The sequence below is a fragment of the Leuresthes tenuis genome, unplaced genomic scaffold (assembly GCF_036924035.1).
Source record: "Leuresthes tenuis unplaced genomic scaffold, fLeuTen1.0.hap1 SCAF_23, whole genome shotgun sequence".
Taxonomy (NCBI): domain Eukaryota; kingdom Metazoa; phylum Chordata; class Actinopteri; order Atheriniformes; family Atherinopsidae; genus Leuresthes; species Leuresthes tenuis.
The window spans coordinates 17483376-17507597 of NW_027325377.1; the positions used below are offsets into that span (position 1 = coordinate 17483376).

A 24222-nucleotide genomic window follows, 5' to 3' on the forward strand; every position below is an offset into this window, starting at 1 on the left:
ATTAGATCCTGCCATAGAAGAACAAAAAAACAAACACTTTTAGGAGTCTCCATAGATTTGCATGCCCATTCCTAAGCATGCCACCATGCCAGAGGACTTCCTTTATGGAAAACTTTTCACTGAAAAGAGATCAACATACCATCCACACCCATTGCCATAAGGATGTGAGCACCAGCACACTGCGTCCCATGCCGGCTGCTCATGGGGAAGCACTGTGACCGGACTGGATTCTGGGAGGCTTTGGACTATAAATTTGTGGTCAAAGAGGAAATGCAAACAAGCAACAGATGCACAATATAACAAGTCGAAGAGTTCTCAGATATGTTAGCTGTGAGGCTGCGCTTAAGGACAGCAGTGTGTTGACTTTCATGTTAGCTTGCTCATGTGCTCGTATGGAGCAGCCATGGCTCAGCAGGCAGAGTGGTCACCTTCAGACTGGAAGGCTGGCAGTCCCCAGTGAATCCGTGTTTCAAAGTACTGTATGAAGGAATGGGTGAATGACATACAAGTAAAAAGAAAATGTGCAAATTAGAACAAAACATACAAAATAAATGTAATGGTGTGAGTCATATTTTTATTACGAATAAAAAAACAGTAGCAGACAATGTGCATGAATATGTCTCATTGTATTCTAAAAACAGAGAAATTAAATACTTTTCTGACTTTATGTACGATGCTTTGCGGGCCATTTAGGCTCAGTTTGTCAGCTTTTGAGGAGGAATGTTTAATAAAGAGGTTGTCTCATTTCTTTTTACAGCCAGTTCGCTGATTTATTGCTGTATCGTCAAATATGTTGGGCCAGCTGGGTTGAAGATTTATGTGTGTAATAGCAGACAGTGCAAACTTCTGATTTATACCATAAACTGCATATCATGATGTAAACAGTCTAAGATATGTGCTCTAGGGATGTGCCATTTTTCTATACTGAAGGAATCTTGTCGATATTAACGCCAATGTTGCCTTCAGCCAAGATAACATGATGGTGCTGATTTTTCCCCCGATAACATCCTATATATTAGTCTTGCTGTTTCTGTTGCAGGTGTGTGTGTGGTGAATGAACCCTTTTTGAAATTAAAACTTTTTTTGTTTTATAGATTAACTTCCATTCTTGAAGATCCAGCTAAAGGGCAGTTTCTTATTTATTGTTGAAGACGTCCTTTTTAAAATATCACTTGTTCTATTTCCACACTGGAAATCGAGGGTTGTTCTGTTTGTGTAGCTTGTCTACATTACAAATCGTTCGTTGAATTTTTTGTGAATGATTTTATACGTTTGGGTTGATAAACACTCTGAACTTTATTGTGAAGGGTCGACCGGAAGTTTCGTCTCCCTGCCGGTGCTTTGTCAGCAGCCTGCCTGGAGGAAGAAGCAAACCAAGCGGCAGCAGGACCGGAGCAAACGTTGTTGTCTCAGCCTCATGCTTCGTCTTGGGGACTTTTGCTCCTCCTGTCCGCTTTCGAATCCATTGTGACAATATTTATTTTCTTATTTTTATTATTTAGTAACAAAAATAATAGATAAGGTGGGGAAGTAGGGGCCCGAGCCATGGAGCTTTATTGCCTGGAGTCGGACATAGTCGTGAAAGCCCAGCTTGACCCAAACATCCTCTATGATGAAAGAGTTTTGGAGAGTTTATTAACAATTGAGGACAGGTTTTTACCTCAATGTTCATATTTCCAACGGGTCCAGAAGGATATTCAGCCTTATATGAGACGAATGGTTGCAGGTTGGATGCACGAGGTTTGTGGAGACTTTATGCATTGAAGGGCTAACTTAACTGCTTTAGCTAGTGTCTTTTTTTTTCTTTTTCTGTTGCATGTTTACATCCATTTTCTAGCTAATTTTGGCTCGTAAATGGGCATTTTAGTTCATGGAGAGTTGTCAGAGATGTTAAACTTGCTGACAATTGAATGAGAATGACTCACCAAAGGCGTGGGGGTGTCGGAAATTCCACCACGAAGAAAATACAGCTTCAAAGAAATAGCCTAGCTAGTTATTTACATAGGTTTACAGTTAGAGTGCTGGTACTCTTTGCTAATGAGCTGGCTCAGGTGATAGTGCGCGAGCTATTCTTAATTTACATGATCGAAAACCCAACATTTTCCCTTTACAATAATTATTATTAATTTTTTAAAGTGACTTAAGCTCAAGGCACAGGCGGAGTGAGAACCGCTTTCGTTTTTGATACTTAAAAAATCATTTAATGCTGGTAGACCTTTCTTTTGTCCAACTGTCGGAAACCGTTTAAACGAAACATGTGAACAAAAAGGCGTTTAAAGAATTTACATGTTGTGGGGTTTTTTTGTTTTTTTAAGGGGCAAACCCCAACGAGGAAGAGGGTTTGAAATGCGAGGGGGGTTGCTGTACGACTTCCTAACTGATTTGGTTCTGCCTTGGCTTGAATTTTTAGTCTTTTCATGTAGGAAAGGGACATTTAAAGGGATATCTAAAAATAACCATTTAACCTATATCAACAGGCGTCAACTTTAAAGCACTCAAAACTAGCAGCTCTATGTAAAGTCTCATCTTCATCATATCTTGTTCTGCATTAAAGTCTATGTAGCTTTCTTTTTCCATTTTCCCTTTTATATGTTCTAATAAGCCCCTCTCCTGTTAAATCCTCGTGTCGTTCCAGGTGTGTGAAGAAGAGAAGAGTAATGAAGATGTCTTCCCTTTAGCCATTAATTATTTGGACAGATTTTTAGCTGTGGTGCCCACAAGAAAGAGTTTTTTGCAGCTTCTGGGAGCTGTGTGCATATTCCTGGCCTCTAAGTTAAAGGACTGCAGGCCGCTATCAGCGGAGAAACTCTGCATGTACACAGACAACTCCATCACACCACGGGAACTGCTGGTAAGAAGTGGGATTTCAAAAGTCCCATTCATTCATTCACTCACTCGTGGGAGCATAAAAATGTCATGTCACATTTTTGGATGATTTTATAAGGCTAATAGCTGAATTAGTCTCACAGGAAGTATCCCATTTTCTTTATAAATGGAGCTGTGCGCTACATAGCCACATCCATGCTTTGGATCCATGTGGACGGCAGAGACGTGCAATGCCACCTAGTGTCAGTAATGCAGTATGGGATATGGTTTCCTCTTAAGGATTTTTGTTGCACATAGATTTGTAAAGAACCATAATAAAATGTCAAAAGGGCTTGAGTTTTACTTCCTTACATATATTAGTCTTAAGCAAGAGTGTCATCTCTCCTGGTTCACATTTATTTGTGGGGAACAACATTGAAGCCTCAGTACAGTAGGAAAGGAAGGAAACGTGAAGCACTAGATCTACGTAAAGGATGGTATCCAAGTACATATTGTAACGTTGTCACATGAATCACAATAGCTACTTAATTGGGGCCTACTACTACTAATTGTCAGTCGCAGTTTGTTTTCTTGCAAAAATCTCCCAAAGCCAAAGATACCATAACAGATTCCAATGTGATTAGCCGACCAATCGCAGCCGTCGACACAAAAACTTACTCTTCAGTTTTTGATCGTGTCAAGTAGTCCTAATTCGAAAAACTAGGTTTGTGGAGTTGCCCTGAATGAGTTGATGTTTATGATCCTATGTTCATGAGCAATGAGTTATCACGGAGAAGAAGTTTCTTTTTTGAGATAAAAATGACAAAAACACTCTTGGCTTGCAAGTTTTTAATAATTTTCTAATAGTTTGTTGCAACATAATAGTTACTTGCAGCCAGGGGAAAAAAATAGTAAATGCCCAAAGATATGGTATCATGGTATCCTTAAATAGGCAGTAATTTCATTCCAGATCAATTTTGCATGTTGCAATTAAACCTGTTTCTTATTTAGTGCTCCACATGCTCTCTATATATGCTGCTGTGTCGCCTGCAGCTGTTGAGGGAAATGACATTCATCCCATTTGATATTCTGTATTGTCCTAAGCCTCCATATTGCTGGATATCCTCACAGGATGCACAGAGCAGGCAGCAAGAGTCGGTGAAAGATGTTGCAGCTCTTCCTTGTTATGAGTGCACTTCGGCTGACGCTTCAGCTGGAGGAAAAGTGTTTAACTGGGGGCGAATGTTCAGGAAGTGAGCACACCGACAGCAAAGCTGCGCCCTGCTCATCGCACAGTCACTGATTTCCACTTGGGCTTACACACGTTGTAACACAAGCGTGTTGGGGGCAGGTTATGCACTGGAAACCCACACAAATGTGAACGATGGCTGATATGCATTTGGTGACAGGGGACTCTCCCTGCCTAGTGTCAGGGTTTCAGGGTTTACCATGTTTGCTGCTAAGCTTACACCTTGCCATAGAGGAAATGATAGGTTCGGTTTTTAATGGTAACGATATTTAAATGTTGAAAAGTTTCATCTCAGTATAGGTGTGTAGTTGTAGTTCCCCTAAACATGAACTTTGACTTGTAACAACTAATTTTTATATAGGATCTGTTTTCGATTGGTATACAAGTCTTGTATTGATTACTTCTAAACCAGGATTGGCTAATCAATGTCAAAACGTAGTTTTGTAGGTGTTCCTGAAGGGATTACTTTTCTTTTCTTTTTCCTGAAGCAGGGTTGTGTAAACTACTTATGAGTCATTACTATCGACGGGGATCAGAGCGCTCTTAGTTTGGATAACCTGAAGCTCTCCTTATGAGCGCGCTGAAGCTAAAAGCTACTTAGCATTTATATAGCGGATGTTTACACCCTCTTTTTCCTGCACTGGACGCTGAGTGGTCCTCCTAACACGGCCCATATCCTTGGATTATTCCTGAAGGCAGCCCCAGACAGTGATGCTACAACAAGGACGTCTTGCGAAAGTGCGAAACTACTTTATGATGCCGAGGTGATGTAAATATTCACAAAACAGCTCTTGCTCAGACTGCTGTGAACTTTTTGGGTTTGAGTCTTTTTAGGTGGCAAAAAATTCACTCTCCCGGTGGTCCTCGTCTGTGTAACATTCCGCCCACCTGTTGGGAAAGCTTCTGATTCTCCAAACTGAGAGCGCTCTGATTACTGTGTATTGCAAGTAAGACCATGACTAAATATAAATAAGTGCATACAACCCTACTTAAATAAATGAATGAAATATTCCTTTAATACTAAATTTTTTAAATTTTTTTTAGTCATCTTGTATTCGGTGGCCTACGTTTTATTTTGCATTCACGAACAAGATTTTTGAAAACCTTGAATTTCAGTAGAGCTGATGCAGAATAATGGGCAGTAGGGATGTTGAACTGTACAGCGCAGATGGTCGTGTGCGCTTGCATGCATGCTTGCGATAGCTCGATTTTATTGAAACATATTGGTGTCTTCCTTGGTGGAGCCCTAATGTTAGCTTGTGGTGCAGAGCTACGAATCTTTTTCACAACACAGAAGGAATGGACTGTGGTTTTTCTGATAAAGGTTGAATAATCTAATGGGAAATTCATGTAGCAATTAAAAAAAAAACTGTTGATTTTAGTAGTTACTCAATTCTATGAATTAAGCCATCTTAGATGTCAAAATGTCCTACATGTGCCACAATGTTTACATTGTTTTTTTTCTTCATAATTCAGTGTGCATGTACTGAATGTTTATAAATGCTCAATTAAAACAAAGGACATCAAGAGGCGTAGATTTCTTGTTAGACCCTGGATATGTCTGGATATATATCATGACGAAGATTTCTTCTGGCCCAATCCTTCACCAGAGGTTTGTGAAGGTTGTGAACGATCATTGAGCTCCTGGCTCCATCTGCCCAGCCTCTGTTGCTCAGCCTGAGGTTTCAGTGGGGAGTTTCTCAAGACATACACGTGTCCACCGCCGCCTGGGCCTCTCATCATGTGAGATCCATCGCAGCAGACCTTTCCCTGTCATCAGGTGGAATGAAACAGCTGCCATTGACAGACTGGGTCTCTGCTCTCAAACCATCTTTCCAAGGTTTGGTATCCATAGGATGAACGCAGTGAAGAACTGAAGTTGGGGTGCATGTTGAGGACTGCTATGGGGTCCCTTGTCTCCTTCTCCACTTCTGAACCTTCATTTAAATGCAGTGCCTCTGCTTTGCTTTGGCTATTTTGTTGTTGTTAGTACATTTCCCTCCCTAACAAAGATGCCCACCTTCAGATGGCATTTGTTGACATTTTTGTCAAGAACGCCACCATTTTCCACCCGCTTGGCATTACCAGTCACCAATGGCAGCCCTGGGTTCGCCAGCGCAGTGACGCCCACAGCTTTGGGCTGGGCTCTTGCTGCGTCCGTCTTCTACAAGCTTTGTCAGGGTACGCAAATAATGTAAATGGAATGTTTCACCTAAGGAAGTCACCATTGTTGTTTGCATCTAGTCACAAGCCTCCTCCCCATATAAAGTGACTTCAGCAGGATTGACTCATTTTAATTTGACATTTTCACCATCTATTTAAGTTGAGTTCAGTGAACTCATTTGGGCAGAAGGGCAGTCTACGCTCTCACATGCGCTGCGTGTGAGCAGACCGACATGTCTGTCAATGTTAACACAACCATTTGCATCCGTTGAATGAGATTTGGAAGGATGCTTCCTCCCAAAGTTTGTTTTTGTCTAATTAAACTGGCGAAACTAAAGTATTCCAAAGACTGCAGCAATCTTTAGTTTGGCAGAGAGTTTGAAAACAGCTGCCAATGATATTGACAGCTGTTTTTATTCCCATATACATCTTAAATGTCGAATAGATATATATATAGACACCTTAACTTTACATCGGTTACTTCAGAATACTGAAAAAGTAGAATATTAAAACAACCAAGTTTGTGTTTTTCCTCAACAATTGGAATGAAACCATGAGCTCTGACACACCTTTTTTGCTGGTGCAAAGACTGTATGAAGACTCATCTCTGTGCTGCTGCCTGTGCAGTGCAAACTCACTGTAGCTGTTTGAGGCTTGTGACAGGAAGGAAGGGGCTTGCTGTCTCATTGGCTCTGAGCAGAGCAAGGCTTGTCACATGCCGGCGATATGAACACAAAGGATGCGAGGAATGAGAAAGGCACGCAGATAATAAGATACAGCGAGGAAAGATAAAATGAAGAAATGTTACTCTTCTTACAGAGCTATTTCCTCTGGGAATAGGGACAGGCTGATCTTTTTCACGGTCAATGAAGGCATGGCAGCACGCCATTTTAACCCCCTTACAGAGCGGATTTAGCTAAGAATCATAGTTTGAACTGACTGACACTGTTTCTTTTCATCATCCTCTCTGTGCTTTAGGACTGGGAACTGATCGTGCTGGGGAAGTTGAAGTGGAACATGGCCTCAGTCATCCCCAATGATTTTATAGAGCACATCATGCGCAGGGTGCCCCTTCCCAAAGAAAAGCTGCCGATGGTCCGCAAACACACGCAGACATTCATCGCCCTTTGTGCCACAGGTAACTCAGCCGCACATCTTGTTATTTGTTTGCTCTCTCGCACGCTCAGTTTATGCCTTCTTTTATTTCTCCATCCACTTTTTCCCACACACACAAACATTCTCTCATCGTGAGTCATCTGTGACCTCTTTCTTTTCTCTACAGGCTGTTTTTATCCACTTTCTTGTCTTTCTGAAGCCTGTAATGTTTTTTTTTCTTCTTCTTCATTCCAGCTGCTAAAAGCTGCTTCAAGTGCCCATCGATGTTCCCCAGCTGAGTGCCTGGGAAAACTCCTATCAGCGCTATGTTTAGATTAACTGCATACACTTGTAATAATTGTATGAGACTTTTAGTTGTGCTCCAGTAGACCCACACTGAGCTAAACAACTCAGGTGCAGCTGAGCTCTTGCACTACTTGCTCTGATTTGTTTGTTGACAGGGAAGCTTCCAGGTTTAAAAAGTCAGGGCAGTGATCCAGTGATCTTCCTTCCTCCTCCCATCCTGGCCTCATGTCCAAAATAAACTCTGGAGCCTCTGGAAAACACTCGCGTCCCCTTAGGCCTCTCTCTTTGGTGAATTTTTTTATGGCATTCCTTTGCATATACCAGGAATCCCTCTAATATTTTCATATCCTGGACAGAAATACTACTGCAGGATCACCTAAGACGTGTAATATACAGGACTCTGTCACGAGGCTGCCTTTTATCTCCTAACTCTTTCAGCTAATTCAATGAAGCAAATAAAGCAAATGAGGTCTCTTTGGTGCGATGAAATTCCTCACAAACGTCACTTGGGTCAGATCTGGCCAATCAGTACTTGTTTGCTAGAGCTAGTTATTGAAACCATAGGCTCCTTCAATGGGTTTTATGCCCCATTTAACAAAATTTTAGCGTCACTTTTATATATATATATATATTTGGGTGTGTTTCAGTGGTTGCTTGTGCTATTCATAAACAGCTGCTTATATCCAAGCACAAAGCAGCCGCAGAGGAGGAAAAAAAGGAAGCCTGCTGCGGTTTAGCAGTAATGTAAATGTTTGGAGTTTTATATGGAGTTGAGATGTTATTCTTATAATGAAGGAGAGCTCCTCCTATGGACAGCTGGTCCCTCGAGGAGACGATGGGTGTTGTTAAGCAGGCTCTTCTCCGGCGCTTAATCAGAGCTGTGAGGCCACCAGGATTGGCTTGCATTTTGTTTGGAAAACAATTGAGCTTTTATCGAGTATGTGGCAATACTTTGTCAGATGTGCTGAGATCCTGGAAAGACCAGTATACTTTAATTGCTGCAGGAAATAAAGTATATTTGTTCAAAGATGTGGAAATCTAATTAATGTTTAGTAGATGCCAGAATACATGCCAAAAAACTGGAAACGGATCAAAAGGGAGAAAGAAATCAAGTTTTGTGCTGCCAAAGATTCACAATATTAATAGCAGTGCACATTTGTGTCTCCTGGAAGACGTTCGTAGCCTTGCACTTGTTCGTATTTACAAAGTGACAGAAATGGTTGTCAAGAATAGAAAAACGAGAGTCTTGGAACAAGCAGCTTACCTCCGCACAGCCGGCCAATCATAGCAAGAAGCGGGTGTGAAGGTCGAATTGTCAGTTTGAGGAAGTTACAGAAATGGTCAGAGACACCTCCCTCCTCTCAAAAATCATAAATGTGTTCAAGGAGGGCTTTCGGAAGCTATTAAACGATCTGACAAGCAATTCTGAAGAAGCGTACTAGCAGTTTTATTCTCACTGAAAGACCCTTCTAGTGGTCAGACAAGAAACTTTATTGAATAGCAGAAAACTATGATTACTTATGGCTTAAATCGGGTGAGGACTTCCGCTGGGTTCTCCTTTTTTCAGCTCTTCATGACTGCCTCCTCTTTCGCCTCCTCCATTCTGGCCTGCAGTCGCTTAAGTCATTTTGACTTGGATGTGGACTCACGGGAATCGTGCCCGGAGCTCACTGCTCAGTGAGTAGGAGGATTCCTACTCTGCTTTTGTAATCGGAGCTGACGTTTCTAAGAAGGAAACCACACAGGTTCCACCATGCAACTATGTCTGTTGAAATCCAGACTGTGGGAAAAAATCGGGTTTAGCTGTGGAGTAGGATTCAGACAGTTTAACTTGTCATGCATCTTGCATGCTTCCTCAGGGCTGATACTCTTCATGTCATAGTTAATAATGGGATTTCAATGTGTTAGTGTGGCCTGAAACTGCTGCTTGACTAATGTGCATTAATTGTCGTTTCTCACCAGATGACCGCCTTGCCATGAACCCTCCATCTATGATTGCCACTGGCAGCATGGGAGCTGCTATCTGTGGTCTGCAGCTGGACCACAGTGACCAGAGGCTGAGTGGAGACAACCTGACAGACCTGCTGGCCAAGATCACCAACACTGAGGTGGTGAGTGTCACACTTGCTTGAAGGAATTACTCAATAGTTTTAGGGCTACGACAATGCATTGTTATTAGCTATCATTGCAACATCTCACGCCAGCAGCACAAAGGCTCTTTAATAAACAACAGTGATGACTTCAGTAGTGGCAGACTGAAGCAATTTACTTTTCAAGGAGTGAGGGAGAGCAAGCTTTTGGCTCTTGGCTGGAGAGCCAGACTGCTGCTATAAAGAGCAGCGGCAGAGGGAATGTCTTCTTAAAACTCAGAGCCCACATTCTTGTGGTAGGACACATGCAATTTCTTTGCATGGCTTTCACTTTAGCTGTGTGCCCCTCCTGGTGGAGGAATATGTTTGCAGTCAAGGCAAGAGGCCTCTTTTCCAGCCAAGACAGAAACGAAGAGACAGAAAGTTGTCCAATAATACTAAATAAATACTACAGAGTGCAACACAAACTTCAAAGTTGTCCTCACGCTTGTAGTTTGGTTTTCTGAAAGCATTAATTATTCCCTGTTTGCTTTGTCGTTTGCACTGGACTTTTTTTCAAATTAAAACGAAAGATTCCTGACAAAAGACCTACAGATAAGTTAACACAATGATTGAACAGCATCTATGACATATATTTTGTTAATAGATCTTGTGAAAATCCAAAATGCTACAGTTTGTGTGAATAAATGCACTCGTTGGATTTGACTGATGTCACCTGGAACCTTTAAAATTTATATGACCGTCAAAATAGTATCCAAAGTTCCTGTGTTGCATGCACAAATGATCATGTGCTGCAAGGAAATGGTCGTTCCTATGCCTGTACCTGAAATCATGGACTGAGACTCATTCATCAACACTTGTATATGTATTTATGTTGCTACTACATACACTGGTCCAGATAAGAAAACATTGAATGTCTGTAGGGGTCTGGTTTAGGTATTTATAACTCATAAAATTTGGTCTAAAAAAAAAAAAGTTGTCAAAGCTGCAAAGAATGGCATGTGACTGTATCTTAAGCATGTGATCAGTTTTTCTTCCCAAAAAACCCCCAGAATTCCTCATATACCATATGTCCTTTTGTTCTAACAATATCCTGTGATGGACATTAACAGTTGAGTGTAGAAATCCAATCACTGTTGCCTCTGAGCTTGTGGTTACGTTGCTATAGTGACGTGGGCCCGCAACCCTGCCGTCACAACAGGCGCACCAACTGAAGTCCATCGGGTTCCAATTATTCGTACATTTTAAAGGAATGTTGGCCTCTTTGCGAGCTTCGACTCATTCATTAAGCGTCCTGCCGACGTCTCAGGGAGGCAGACCTCCCACATTTTCAACACAGACCTGCAGGGGGGACAAAGACGGGAAAGACGATCCCCTTTCATGAGAGAAGTTGTACAAAAACATCCGGTCCCACTGTCCTGCATTCTGTTTTACACCCAAACTCAGAGGGTCAGGGTGCAGTAGGTCAAAGCCATTTCCTCTAGACCTCCACTTGGGATTGACCGTGCTGTAAACCCAAGTGGGGGATGGAGGAAGGGAGTCCAGAGTTTTGGATCTGCTTATCTGTTGCTTGATAGACACCAGAGCTCTTTTAGGAACCCTCTCCCCCTTTGATGCTTCACCTGTACCTCAGACATGAATATGTCTTGTGTCCGAGAGGATTTCTCTCCCCACAATGTCGCTTTCTCCTCTGTGGTGTTGGCATCGGAGTGCGCTGGTACTCATTGTTCTGATCATGATGCAGACAGGACCACCTACCTCAAGACACATAATTCCCTGCTGGTATTCCAAGCATGTGACCAAAGCTGTTAAACCACCTGCATGTAAAAATGCAATAGAAATACCAGCATTTTGCACGCTATTGTCCGAGTACAGGTGTACAGATCGAACCCTGTGGAGTCTGTCAGTTAATCTTTGAAGTTACCGAGCAGTGTTTATTTATAGCAACGCAACTTTTTACATGTTAGGTTTGTAACCATTTAAATGTCACTGTAAAAGGCTCAATGAGTTTGAATACAAACTCTTGGAATGTGAACACAATGTAATGTTGTTTTTCATATTTGTGTGAATTTGTAGTGGTTTTGAGTGTTAATGTCAAGGATTTGTCCATTTCTTTTCAGCACTTACAGAAAAAAAAAGCTAAATTATGTCTTTTAAAATTAAGAAAAGGAATCTGGTCAGGAGAGGGCTATGCTTCTTAGGATGTACATACTTTTGATGGAAGTGTGTATGTTTAACCACTGCTGACCCTTTTTGTTCTAGGATTGTTTGAGGGCGTGCCAGGAGCAAATAGAGCGTGTGCTGGCCTCCAGCCTGCAGCAGGGCCAGCAGTACCGGCAGGAGACCGGCATCAGAGCCGGCAACAAGGCAAGGGAGCAGCAAGACCAGTCCAGCACCCCCACAGATGTGCGTGATGTCAACTTATGAACTCCCATCGCCACCTGACTCACACAACACTCGTGCCTGCCTACCAATGAACTGAAGCGAGCAAGAGGAGGGGGCATAAGCTGCCAGCAGCTATGTCAAGTCGCCCCTTGAGTGATTGTGTGGCAATCTATGAACTTTTAGAAACTAAGAAATTTGTAGTCACCCCCCCCCACCCCATTTATGCCTGGATGGGTGTATTTCCACCCTTTGCACAGGCCACATGTAATCGAACGAGCTATTTAAAAATAACAAAAAAAACCAACAGTTAATTCTTGAAAACTTGATATAGTGCCTTAGGTTCCCACTGTGGAAACCTGAAAATATGTTCATACTTGAAGAGAAAATTGCATAATTATATAAAATATACATTTTTCTTTTGATACAATTTAGCAAACTTATTAAATGATGTATATTTAGTTAGCATTTACTTACTCTTTAACCATCTTTAGTGAGCAATTATCAATTTATGCGTTTAATGGGATTTTCTTTATTAGGAAATCTGTATAGCAGTGATTGAAATGCTAATTATACAGTACATGGCATTTAAACCGAACTGATATACAGCCGGAGGAGCGCTACTGTAGCTAGCAGCTCTATCTATAATACTGTGTACCGGTAGCACAGCTTTACTATTTATGCAGAAGTGCTGGCTCAGAGTGGGCTGGGCCTGCTCGCAGAGGAAGGACATGAAGCAGGTCAGAGGTGCGAAGCAGGGGGCTACTGTCTAAGAAGTTCTTGATTCCACTGCCAACTCCAAACTGGAGTATTAAAAGGACCACGTGGCGATGTGTTTGAATTCAGCGTATGTTTTCCGTGCTGTTTTTGTGTCGTTTGTACACGTCAAAGCACATTTTGAAAGTTGAGTGTTCATTTGTTTGTTCGAAAGGAACTTTACGCTCGGCCAGGTTTGGGCAAGTTTTTACCAAGTTTCAGAGGCAACGGAAGCAAGTGGGAGGATTTCTTGAGAGGTTTTTTGGGAAAAAGAAAGCATGTGGAAAGTGATTGAGAAATGCAAACGTCTGTGTTGATGAATGATGGCTTACAACAGTTAACTTTAAGCTTTTTGATGTTTCTGCAGTCGCACAATAGTAGAGTGACACGATCCCTGATGGTGGTCAGGATGGGCTTTAAGTGTGCTGCAGTTTCTCCTGTTATCAATTATACCTTTTTTATCTTTTTTGTAGAGAGGGCGACATGAAACAATGTTGATGCACTTTTAAAACACACACTCCTTAAGATTGGTAAGGGGATGGTGGTCGAGGAGAGTTCAGATTTTTATTTTTTGGGGGGGGGGGTGGCATTTCTTTTTTTTTTTCTTAGCTTTTCTTTAAGTTATTTGTTTTAGTTTTTCTTTTTTTTTTTTCTTTTTTAAATTTTCATTTCTTTTTTTTTTTTTTTTTTCTGGGCTGGATTCCCAAGGGGTGACGCATGTTGTCTTGAAAGCTTTGCCTCGACCAGTGACTAGATATAGGATATTCAGTGTGATAGTTTATCCACTAAAGCAAGAAGGCAAGCCAGGCCACATGTAGACTTCTATGCGTTGATTTGACCCTAAACTTGAATTTTTTTTATTTTATTTAGATTTATAGTGACCCCTTCCAATAGTCCTTTCATGCTCCCCTGAATATGCTTGTTCGTATTTTGTTCCTTGTCTTTGTATCGTTATCTGAACTGTAGTTTTAAAGCTTTTGTGGGAGTTTTACACGTGTGTATATAACCAATTTCTCATTGAACAAAAATGCTTGAAATCCACACTACATTTGAGAACACAAATGTAGTTTCTAAATTGTATTCATGCATGTTCCATTGTGCAAGAAAGCCAAATGTTTTTTTTTTCCAAAAAAAAAAAAGAAAAGTGCTTTAAACTGAAAAATAATGCTTCTAAATGTTCTGCTTGTAATTGAAAGAGATTTCCAAAGTAAGACAGATGGGTTATATTCACCAATCTCTTGCTGCTATTAAGCTTTTCTTTCCTAGTCTTACACAAAAATGCCTTATTGTCATTCACTTGTGTGCTGCTATATTATGAAATTTTTAATATGTAACAAGTCTGCTTTTCTCTCGTCTATGTATCGGAGGAAAAGTAACAGTTTGGTGTGGGACTGGAAGTACTTGTGTTTGCAGAACTCTTTGATTAGCATGTTTAATTCTTTTATTGTTTTAGTTGTACCTTTGTTCCTCTTCTATCATATTCTTGCTGCTTCTTCGTGTACCTCAGGATAATTAAATTGGATGAATAGAGCGAGAGCCCATCTCACCGTTACCTCATCACACTTCACATCACACACATTGTTTTCACTCCTGATTTGTTGGACGGGTTTCACTTTCATTTTTTTCTGTCTGGATGTCAAACGTCAGCTGCCAGATTCCACTGATAAGTTAAAAGTGCCTGCAGCCTACTTTAAAATAGGTTATTTCTTATATCTGGTGCTATGTTAAAACATCCTATACTGTATGCTATACATTTAATAGAAAGGCAAAAAAAAAAGGAGAAAAAAAAGTTTCCTATTTGGACATGTTTGGATCAGTTCATTTAAGTAAAATGGAGTGTTTATTTTTTTGAGGTACCCATTTACTCAAGAGTTTTACAATTGTTTAGTGTGGTTGTTACTCCAAACTTCACTGCCCAAATGCAGCCACACAGTGTACCTCAACTATTTGTCAATAAATTGGCTAAAATCACGTGTCTGCGTTATTTTGTCATTTCATGCGCTGTTTGCTCTTTCACATGTTCTGCATCAGAAGACACTTAAGTCCACTAGCAACTCTGACAAGTCAATATGGAACATTTGGAACTGTTTCCATGATAATTGAAAGAGAAATATCCCTATTAGGAATTGAGATATGACTAAATGTGCTGTATATTAATATACTGCTTACTAAAGTTTCACAAAGAAAGTGAAATATTCAAATTTGAAAGTCTGACTACACTAAAACTCCAGAAAAATACATGCAGTATCTCAAAAAAAGTTTCTCAAATTTACTAGACAAAGTACAAATATTGATGGAAAGGGGGAAAGAAATACATCCGCACTGCATACGTCATGATGCAGACGCTGCGTCACGTGACTGCAGATGACGCGACCCAGCGCTGTTTAAAGAGACAATCCAGAAGTTGTAAGAGAGGTGCGGCGGAAAATGTTTACGTTCAGTTTAACGCTTGTACGACAGTAAGTGACAAGTTAACAGGTTATTTTTCCTTTAAAATGTCTATTATTTGATGGCGTCCCTATATTCTAAAGAAACATGGCGTCCTGTCAGTTGTTTGTAAAGTGTGCGGACTGAATATCTGTCTATGCGGCTAACTTAGCAAGGGTAAAATGAAACCGGTCCTCACTAACTTAATAGTCATCTTCACAGCTATTTATTTCTGGGCAGAATAGTTGCATTATTGTTATAGTCAAAACAGACGCATGTGATTAGTCATTGTCTTTTGTTATGTTTCCACACAGTGGGGAGACGCAATACAACAGAGAAAAGCTACTGCAAGGTAACTTCAATGATGACAAACTTTATTTATAAAATGGCCAAACAGTGCTACAGAGTGTTTGAGATAAGAAACCGTTTTACAATCGAGGAAGGTCAAGCATTTATAGATGCACATACAGAAGGTTGAAATACTAAATAATAAAGCATTTGGTAATGTACCACTCTGATACATTTTTCCTATGTTACACTTGACAGGGTTCACTGGTTCGCAAAATGTGTTTTCTTAGTTAAAACTGAAAATGTCTGTATTTTAAGGGCAGGGAGTGGACACACTTCTGTCAGAGACAGGTGTGCAGCAGGGTGAAGCAGTGGGACAGTACCTCAAGGACATCACATTCAACAAAGTGTTTGTCAGTAACCTTCGACGGGCTGTGCAGGTAAGACAGACGCATACATATTATTTATTTATTTTTCAAATGCTGGATGGGGCATTACTATTCTTAACATGACTAAGCAAATGACAGGTGCCATCTCAGACAGATTAGTTGAAGCTGTAAGAAAAATCTTCCCTCACGTCATCATGTTTGTCCCTGCAAATGAAGAGGTGAAACTGTAAATATATGCTTGTGTTACTGTTTACAACTGGCACGAAAAGATAAAAAACACTGATTAAATGATCCCTTTAGCATGTGTTGTCTTTGTCAAGCCCGTCATATTTATTATGGCACATTGCCCAGAGATGCACTGTTTAGTACTATTAGAGTGATGTTTGATTTAAAAACTACAATGGATCTTTTTTCCAAGTCTTCTCCAGCAGAAAGATTGTCAATGGGGTTAAGGTCAGGACTCTGTGGTGGCCAATCGATGAGTGAAAAGGATGTCAGGTGCTGCTTGAACCACTCTGTCACAGTCTGAGCATAATGAATGCTGTCATTGTTATCTTTTGGGGGGGGTGTCTATTGATTTGGTCATTCAGTAAATTCAGTTTGTCAGCTGACCTAAAGCAGAGCAGTTTGACTTTAAATTTTTTTTTTGGTTATTAAAAGCTTATTGTGTTTGCTGATGAAATTTCCTTCATCTGAGAAAATTGTTGAACAACGTTCATCGTTAACCTTTTAATTAAATGTTAAAGTCTTCAAGCTGATGTCCTTGTGTTTATCTCAAAATGCATTATTTCTTTTACTTCCGTCAGTCTTCACGCAGTTGTCCAAAACTCCAAAGACTGAATTATTCCATGATAATCCTGCTATCATTGGTGGTGCCTCTGATGTGAAGACCAAGCCACGATGTTGAGAGAATTGTCCCTAAACACACAACACAAGTCATTTTCTGCAGCACTGAAAGTGTCTAAGCGCACAGCAGCCTCCAGTGATTTAAAATTGAAGTTTGGAACCACCAAAGGACTTTATAGGCCTCTGAAATTGTTCCTTTGTGAAAGTGGACAGAATCTTACAGACGGACAACCTCTTCTGCAGCACCCCACTCAGAGCTTCAGGCCTTTATGATAAAGTGGCCAGATAGAAGCCATACCTTATTAAAAGGCACATGACAGCCTGCTGGGGAAAACAAACAAAAAGACCTAAATGAGTCAAATTATCAAAAGATAAATAATCTTATCTGATGGAACAAAGGTGGGACTGTCTGACTGCAATTCTGATCAGTTTATAGAAGAAAGTGGGAACTAAGCCTCTCTTCACAAATACCGTCCCTGCAGTTAAACATTGAGATGGCAACATCATTCAGTGTGTATGCCTCTCTGTGAAAGGAACTGGATGCCGAAACTTACTGAGTAGTCTGGAAAATATTTTCCAGAACGCTCCAGATCCCGGGTTGGACTGCTAACCAATAACTAACCAATAAGCACCAATCAAACTGAAGGGATCGTCTCTTTTGGCACTTTGTTTTGTTGATATTTGTACACTTATACTTCTGAGGTGATGTAGATTAGAACACTACCCAAACTTATTCTTCATGTTCTGCTTCAGAGCTTCAGACCTTTTCTGTGACCCTATGAATGGAACATTTCTTGGGAAATGAACAAGCTACTCATACTCGCGTCTCATCATGAGCAAACATTCTCTCGACTCTGTGAGATATCACCTCTTTCAGAAGGAGAAAATGAAAACGGGATGCATAAGGTGAATCATTTTCACATGTACAATAGTTTTGGGAGCATTCATGTCTCTGGGGTCGTTGACTCAGTCGTGCTCATAATGTATTTCTGCGTCTTATGCTCGTCCATGACTTACTCTTTTGGCAATCGCAAATATATTGAGGCAGTAATTTCCAGATTACATTTCCCCACCAGACAGCTGAGTTAATCCTGAGGAGCAACACTCACTGCTCTGGCATGGAGATGATTTTGGAGCCATTACTCAGAGAACGGGTAAGATGTTTTTTGCCTTCTGCTGCTTTCAAATGTTAAAGCGTTACATGCAGCATCGCTGCAGTGTGTTTTCTGAGCTCTGAGATGCGGATTTGTTGACGCAGGGTTTTGGCATTGCCGAAGGGCGTCACAAAGAGGATCTGAAGAACATGGCCAATGCTGCCGGTCAGTCGTGTCGTGACTACACACCACCAGGAGGAGAGACACTGGACCAGGTGAGTCGGATGGAGTCAGGATTCATTACTTAGTTAATCACGTGTGCTTTTAGAAATTGGGAAATGGCCCCTTTTTTTTCTTTTGAGATCAAGAGAAAGTATTTCTTATAAAACAGTGCTACATAGTGGCCATTTTTAGGCATTGCAATATAAAAAATCACTTTTGCAAAACCACTTGCTTAATGTTGAAAAATCTGAACCAGTAGACATATTCATATATCCCACAGGGGCAATCAAGCGTTTCCCATAATTTGTCACATTAAATGGAGTAATTTAACAGTTTAATGCAAAGATCTAACTCGGCAGTTTTTGATGACTTCTTTGGTTTATTGTTATTCATAAAGAGTAACTGGCGTTAAGTGCAATTAAATGGCCAATAGATGATAAAGTACATTAATTAGATTACCTTCGAATGGGGCTTCTGGTTGAAGAGTGCAGTGTTCTCTGTCACCAGACTTTCCACCATGTAAAATCCCTCAAATGATCTTTTTTATATGAAGTTTAACTCACACACACTGTATATCCTGCTGTGCTGTCGGTTTATACAGTGAACTTTGCTGTATGTTGTCATAGTGGCCTAACTTGAAGTTTCTTCTGGTGAAAAGCCACCAGATATGAGAGATTTCCCCAGACTACTTCTTTAGCATTTGATGTTTTCTGTTTCTATGAAATGTCAGAAAACGGAGGGGAAAATCTCATTTTCTGACATTTCAGCTGTCCAAAGATGTTCATTGGGCTGGTTTCACAAAGACGTTTTAATCTAAGCTTCTTGATTTCAGGGCTTGCTTTGAACTATATTTCCATTGAAACACTCAGTGACACCTGCTGGCAGGAAGATGAGAAACCTGGCTCATAATTTGTGGTTTGCTGGCGTAATTAGAGGGGCAGAAGTTGTTTGAAGCCACAAACACCTGTTATGGTTTGACAATGGTCTCATTTTTTTTGTCTTTTCCACCGTTGCTTTTTTGTTGCATACCTTTTACAGAATTTTCTCAGTAAGACATGCTTTTCAATAACTGACACGGTTACACCTTTGTAAATGATAACAATTAAGTCCGGTATACGGTAGTTAAAGAGCTTCGTTCACCTTGTCTCGCTAAACAACTTTTTCAAGAGCTAAATGACTTTTTCAGAGAGATATCTGCATCGGAGAACTTCAGGGATTTTTGTGCAAGAATCATAATAATCCGTTAGCTTCACTGTCGCCTTGCTTTCAGGTGAAGCTGAGGTTCAAAAAGTTTCTCAAAGTCCTTTTCAAACAAATGCTGGATGAGCACAGCTCATCCGAACCCGAAGCCTCCTCAGCGGAACCGGCCGCCGGTGGGGCCGCCGCGCCAGATGTCCCCCCCGGCTGCTCGGCCAGCGGCGGTCTTTGGGGTGTGCCGGTCCACGCTCTCGTGGTGAGCCACGGCGCTTACATTCGGGTGGCCATCCAACACCTTGTGGAGGACTTCAATTGTGCTCTACCTGCCGGAGTGAAGATATCACAGCTGTTTTCACGCTGTCCCAACACGGGCGTCAGCCGCTTTATTCTCACTCTGAGCCAGGCCGAGTCGGGGCCGGTGCTTTCTGCTGCTCGCTGTGTTTTCACCAACAGAAAGGACCATTTAGAAAACCTCATAGCTGCTGAATAAAGTGAAGGAAAAGCTAGGAATTAATGCTTGATGTATGTGTACAGGATGTGAAGATGGAACTACAGTAATAACGAAAGTCAAAGACCTCAGCGGTGACACATGTAACTGACCGCAGAGAAAAAGGAGTTTTCTTGATAATCAGCATGTTTTACTGTGGATCAGTAGTCAAACAGTTGTGCAGCACTGTATTATTATGAAATCGGTGTCCTTCCAACTATTGGCCAGTATGGTCACATTAATTTTTTTAAAATTGGTAATTTAATTACGTTTTCTATCATGTCATACCAAAGTTGGAACTATTTAATGTGTGCTCTGTTGTCGTTTGGTTGGTGCTCATTTTACTTGTGCAATATAACGTCAAACACTGCTATGTGTATGCATATAAAAATGATATAATTTTATTAAAAAATCTGATCCAAGATTATTTTTATACTTTATAAATTTAAAAAAATGGTGAAAATGGTGTTGCTAAAACCCACAAGAATCTTTCTGAGTGTAATCCATACAAAATAATACTAAAAATTATATTTAGCTGTCATTTTAGTCCTCTCCCATTGGCAACAGTGACCAAGCATATTTCCCTTTTATTTTTTTTGTTGTCAAGTGGTCAACCAGCTTTTTAAAGTAAAATTGCCCTTTAGATTGACACGACACGGTGCCTGTTTGCTAATCATGCAGAGGTGGTAGAAAGTAGGCAGCTATGTTGTCTATTTTGAACCCGCTTACTCACTCAGAATTACTTTCACACAGTTTACGTGATCCAACATTGGGGAAATATGCAAAAAGTAACACAAAAGCACTGATCAGGTTTCCTTTATTTGTTTATTTTGTCTCAAATTCAAGCAACACTCCCTCCACAACAACTCCAGCTCATACATTCAAAGTAAACCCAAGTCATGTTTTCGTGTATGTACATTTGAGCTGTAAAGCATCCTCATAAATACCATAAATAACAATAAAGGAATGGATTTAAATAAATAAATATTTGTGGGGACTGGCTTTTGTGTTTGCTGGTGGTGCCCAGCACCTGATCGTCACATAATAAGAGATTTAATAGCAAGATGACTGATCTGAAAAGTTTTTTTTACCCTGTAGTCCTAATCCTTCAAGTCATGAACTAGATGGTGTTACTGGTGGAAAAACACTTGTACCACAATGGATTTAGCAGTGAAAAGTTTTCTTTTGGAATCATTGTTTAAGCTTTTACAAACTTTAACTGTTAAAATTGTAAGACTATAAAATAAAACTTAACCCTAACTCTATTATTTAATTTAAACTCCTTATTATATTCATGTTTATGTGTACACACACATGCAGATGACCTGTCTCCTAGTGTAATATATATATATATTACACTAGGAGACAGGTCCTTAAGTCCTCCAGAGCTGGGCTAATTTAAGCATCTGTCTTAAGAAAACATCAATGAACCAGACCAGCTGTAAAACTAGTGTAAAACACAACAAAAGAAAGTGTACACTTGCTAAATGGGGGTTATTAATGTTTGGAGGCTTTGTAATATCCTTGCAAATTGTGAAGCAAATGCAGGCTAACTTCTGGAAAGCCCACATTATTTTCATTAATAATTCCGCTAATAATCAGAAGATGGCATCTAAATTGGCAACTAAGCAACTAAGTGAGATTTTCTTCGAAAGTAATACAAATAACAATGATCTGAAGTTGACATATAAAAGTTAAAGGTGGCTTCTAGCTTTTAAGACAATAAAAACTGTGCAAAGGGAGTTGCAGGTCAAGTCATATACTGTACATTTAGTATACAGACGCGCTGCTTTTCTTAATGCTCATGGCTAAAAGTTATAGGCCATATTTAAGGTGAGTGTGAAAACGAAGCAACAACTTCATTGCACTACTACCAGTTTTTCACAACGAAGTCTGGTCTAAGCTAAAAAGTTAATCTGGACTCATGCAGAATAGGCGACGTGAAGGATCCACCATTTTGCAGTCAACCAATGGTCCCGGTGCTGCGGAGGCTGGATAAGTGTACGTTCCAGGGGTCGTGGGCGGAAGGAGCTATCTGAGTCTCCCGGGACACGTTGCGCCCATCGTCCCCGGCCTCTACCTCCACCTCCACCTCCACCTCAACCTCCAGATCCGCGTCATCCTCCTGCACGGCCCGGGAGTCGGAGCCTTCTTCTGCTTGCCACAGGAGGACGTTGTGTGGGTCTGAGGGGTCCACAACCCGGTTCCTCTTCTCCCTGTGCAGTAGGAGACGTTCCAGTGGCACCGTGTTCTTCTTAGGCAGGAAGAGGGAGGTCTGCGGCAGGTTCTGACCCGCTGCGTACACCTGCCGGGAACCCTCCAGGTTGAACAGGATGCCGGTCCGAGTGGAGTAGTACACGTCCCGGTTATTCTCCAGAAGCTTGTGGTTGAACAGACAGTCGTCCCTGAGGCAGATGGGCTAAAAGAGAGAGATTAAGCACCAGTTTGGTCAGCTTGAGCAAATTGAGTCGTGATAATCAAGATTTATTAATTTACGCATGGACAAATCGGACCAGAATCTGTTCTCATGGATATACAGAAGAATAATTAACTAAAGAAAAAAGGATAAGAAGGCTTATAGGGTTTAATGTAATTTCCCCATAATTTTTTTCAGCATTTGAGCGCAGAAGATGACGTTAAGAGTTCTGCGTAAAACTGCGCAGGGGTGCCACAAATCGATACAAAATGTGAACTGAATCAATTAAAACTGAAAGTGACAATAATTTGGGCTGATGGTTGAAAAATAAAACGAAGTATTGTTGTTAAGACATCCGATACAACAGTGCGTTTGTGCGTAAAAGTCATCGTGAAACTGCGTAACACCGTAGTGTGCCAAAACAAACACAAAACTAAGGTTTAGACGGGGATAGTCGGCGCCTATAAAAAAATAAATCAATTGCCTACCGAGCTGAACGGGTTGCCCTCCAAATCCATACACAGGTAACGGTTGCTTTTGACCCCGAAGATGGCGACGCGCTCCCTTGTTTCAGCTTTCAATAAAATAACACCTGCAGGGGAGAAGGATTTACCTTTAGCACCAGATAGCAAACGACAGGCTTCATAACGCAAACTTAGAAAATCTATAGTGACATGTCAGAATATAAACGCATCTTACTATAAGACGTTCTGGCTGTACTTTTGCGCACAGTGCCATCTAATCTGATCTCCAAGTAGAAGTTGTTGAGGTCTGTGGATGTCTGCAGGTGGACGTATCTTCTTGGGTTCCCCCAGTTGGATCCAACCAGCGGTGATGGGTTCGGGGCCGTTTCCCCGATATGCAGCCCCTGCAGGACAGCGAGTAAGAGCGCCAGCACGGTGTCTCTCATCCCCAGTCGCCTGTTGACGTCCATCCTGAATCAAACCGTTTCCAAATGCAGAGCTGCTGGAAGTTTTCAGATGCTCTGTTGTGCTAAAGTTTGGTGACAGTTCCTATTTAAAGCCCCTCGAGTGCCACATCCTTCGGGTAAAAAAAAGAAACTCGCCCCCAAAGCAGATGTGCGGGTAGCTGCAGCGGAAGGGCCAATTCCACCTCTGACTGTTTATGCTGATGCTGTTGGTCAGACAACAGGAGTCTTATTTTTGGTTCCACCTTAAACTCTTTCCTAATAATCCGCTGGTTTAGGAGTAATAACCACAATAATGTCACATGTACATAATGTCATTTGAGAAATTAAACAGAGCAATGTGAGGAAAATATCGCTTAAATATGAGCCCATACACGTTTTGAAATCATGAGTATTATGTAATCTTATTTTAATATGGTTTAAACTGCAGTTCCTGGTTAAATATTTGACATATTTTTAAACATGCCAACCCCGAACGGATTGGATGGTACATTCATAAGCTGCTTGCAATTGGCTGCCTTTACGCACCTGCAAAAGTCAACATTTTCACTATTTCACCAGCAGATGGAGACGAGTGAATATGAATTCAGAGTGGTTCATCAGACAGACTGAGAAGTTACATTTAACCTTAAAAAACTGTTCCAGGATGCTGGAGGATTAGCAATACATTTTAATGCTGTATTACACACTCTCGAGTTATAGAAATCAGGTTATTAATAGTAGTTTGTTCTTTAAAAATATGCATCAATTCAATTAAAACTAAACTACAGTGAAGTGAAAGTGAAAACACATTTAATCAAGTACCATAAGTACGATTTCGTGGTACGTTTGAAATTCAAGCCACTTAAATCTTTTTATACAGTCTATTTTTTTTTTCAGAAAATGAGCACCTGGTTATCAAAACAGATTATAACAATAAAAAATCCAAAAGAAAACATTTCACTGCTAAATACATTGTGGTTGTATATCCATTGTCCATTTTACAAGTGTTTTTCCACCAGTAACACCATCTAGTTCATGACTTGAAAGATTAGGACTACAGGGTAAAAAAATAAAAAATAAAATAAACCAGTGGTTCCCAA

General features: G+C 40.7%; 3 protein-coding genes across 3 annotated transcripts; 2 read left to right on the forward strand and 1 right to left on the reverse strand.

Annotated features, from left to right (window-relative positions):
- Positions 1-1336: 1336 nt before the first annotated feature.
- On the forward strand, positions 1337-14817 carry LOC140282598 (G1/S-specific cyclin-D2-like). Its single transcript, XM_072377084.1, has 5 exons — positions 1337-1740; positions 2636-2851; positions 7196-7355; positions 9581-9729; positions 11971-14817. The coding sequence occupies exons 1-5, from the start codon at positions 1546-1548 to the stop codon at positions 12133-12135; spliced, it is 885 nt and encodes a 294-aa protein (XP_072233185.1). The 5' UTR covers positions 1337-1545; the 3' UTR covers positions 12136-14817.
- Positions 14818-15212: 395 nt separating this feature from the next.
- tigarb (TP53 induced glycolysis regulatory phosphatase b) lies at positions 15213-20781 on the forward strand. Its single transcript, XM_072377696.1, has 6 exons — positions 15213-15305; positions 15588-15625; positions 15880-16001; positions 17873-17950; positions 18055-18165; positions 19383-20781. Exons 1-6 carry the CDS (start codon positions 15274-15276, stop codon positions 19797-19799), a joined length of 798 nt encoding a protein of 265 aa, XP_072233797.1. The 5' UTR covers positions 15213-15273; the 3' UTR covers positions 19800-20781.
- Positions 20782-21759: 978 nt separating this feature from the next.
- fgf23 (fibroblast growth factor 23) lies at positions 21760-23262 on the reverse strand. The gene is made up of 3 exons (XM_072377571.1): positions 22912-23262; positions 22701-22804; positions 21760-22215 (listed from the first exon to the last, which is right to left on the reverse strand). Exons 1-3 carry the CDS (start codon positions 23144-23146, stop codon positions 21760-21762), a joined length of 795 nt encoding a protein of 264 aa, XP_072233672.1. The 5' UTR covers positions 23147-23262.
- Between the last annotated feature and the right edge of the window lie 960 nt (positions 23263-24222).